The sequence below is a fragment of the Rhagoletis zephyria genome, unplaced genomic scaffold, assembly GCF_001687245.7.
Source record: "Rhagoletis zephyria isolate East Lansing unplaced genomic scaffold, Rhagoletis_zephyria_1.1 Rzeph_scaffold_56065, whole genome shotgun sequence".
Lineage (NCBI taxonomy): Eukaryota > Metazoa > Arthropoda > Insecta > Diptera > Tephritidae > Rhagoletis > Rhagoletis zephyria.
Window position 1 is genome coordinate 1 of NW_016213117.1, and position 1,785 is coordinate 1,785.

The window sequence follows — 1,785 nt, forward strand, 5'->3', positions numbered from 1 at the left end:
CAGTTTCCTGTCATTCGCGTACACATCAGTCAACACTTTTAGCAACAGCTCTCGTAAAGGTAATATCAACGTCAGGCACTCATCAAGCGAGAGCATTAGTAGACCCAGGCTCAGAAATAACGTTTATGTCTGACAATCTCGCTACCTTACTAAACTTAAAGAAAAGCGACTCCGCACTGACAGTTACTGGAATCGGTGGCGACCATCCAATTAAAATAAAGGGAGTGACAAACTGCAGTCTACAATCCATTCACTCATCTGCAATGATCACTATCGAAGCTCACATCCTAAAGAGCCTTACATCATGTTTACCATTTTTTCACACTTCGTTTACAAGTTGGCCTCACCTCAACCATCTGGAACTAGCTGATCCAACCTTTTTGACACCTCAGAAAATAGACATCATCATTGGAGCCGACTTCTATGGCCAGATAATAAAGCCAGATATCATCTATAACTCACCAGACACTCCCATAGCCCAGTCCTCAATTTTTGGTTGGCTGGTACTTGGACCGGTTCAGCACACATCATCCATACAACCTAATGTCTTTCATACAATGGTATCTCAAGGCAACAGTGCAATACAACAATTATTAATGAAATTCTGGGTTCAGGGAGAAGTTCCTACTCCACAAGACAACGTGCGCTCACCCGAAGACCAAAAATGCGAGGACTACTTCAAGAAAACTCATCAGCGTCATTCATCAGGTCGATGTATTGTCCGAATACCGTTAAAATCTCCAGTCACGGTACTAGGTGAGTCATATAATACAGCATACAAATGTCTTCAACGTCAATTACGAAGGCTTCAAAGGGATGAACAATATAACCAGCTCTACACACAATTCATGCGCGACTACGAAAAACTTGGTCACATGGTGAAAACCAAACATGACACTTCGACAATAAAGTACTTCATGCCACATCATGGGGTCCTGCGACCAAGCAGTACAACCACTAAGCTTAGAGTGGTTTTCAACGGATCCAGCCCCACTACGTCCGGATACTCACTAAATGACATTACTTTAACTGGAGAAAAAATTCAGCTAGATATTACCGACATTCTGTTGTGGGTACGTCAACACAAGTATGTATTCGCAACGGATATCACGAAAATGTACCGCCAAATTATGGTACATGGCACCTCCAGCAAATTCTTTGGTTGGATAACCAGAACAACATCACGCCATACCAGCTGACGGCAGTAACATATGGCAAAAGATCAGCTCCTTACCTGGCAATTCGCGTTTTACTGCAATTAGCTGACGATGAAGGAAGTAATTATCCTTTAGCTTCGGAAGCAATAACAAAGGGCAGATATGTTGACGACATCTTTGGTGGAGCTGATGATCCTGACACTTTAGAAATTGTTGCTAAAGAACTCATTAATCTATGCATGGCGGGCGGTTTTCCCCTCAAAGTGGCACTCAAACAATACATCAGTACTTGAAGGTATATTCCAGTCTTCAAGCTCTTTATCATCAATATCATTCGACGACTGCACTACTAAAATACTCGGATTAAATTGGAATCCTTCAAATGATAACTTCAACGGATAACTTCAACTTCACGTCACAATCGAGGAATTCAGGATCCAAAATCACAAAACGCCCCATAATGTCTGAAGTAGCTCAGATATTNGGTATATTCCAGTCTTCAAGCTCTTTATCATCAATATCATTCGACGACTGCACTACTAAAATACTCGGATTAAATTGGAATCCTTCAAATGATAACTTCAACGGATAACTTCAACTTCACGTCACAATCGAGGAATTCAGGATC

General features: G+C 41.5%; 1 protein-coding gene across 1 annotated transcript; it reads left to right on the forward strand.

Moving 5' to 3' along the window:
• Positions 1-557: 557 nt before the first annotated feature.
• Positions 558-1,199, forward strand: LOC108356256 (uncharacterized). The gene has a single exon (XM_017607374.1). The coding sequence runs from the start codon at positions 558-560 to the stop codon at positions 1,197-1,199; it is 642 nt and encodes a 213-aa protein (XP_017462863.1).
• The last annotated feature ends 586 nt before the right edge of the window (positions 1,200-1,785 follow it).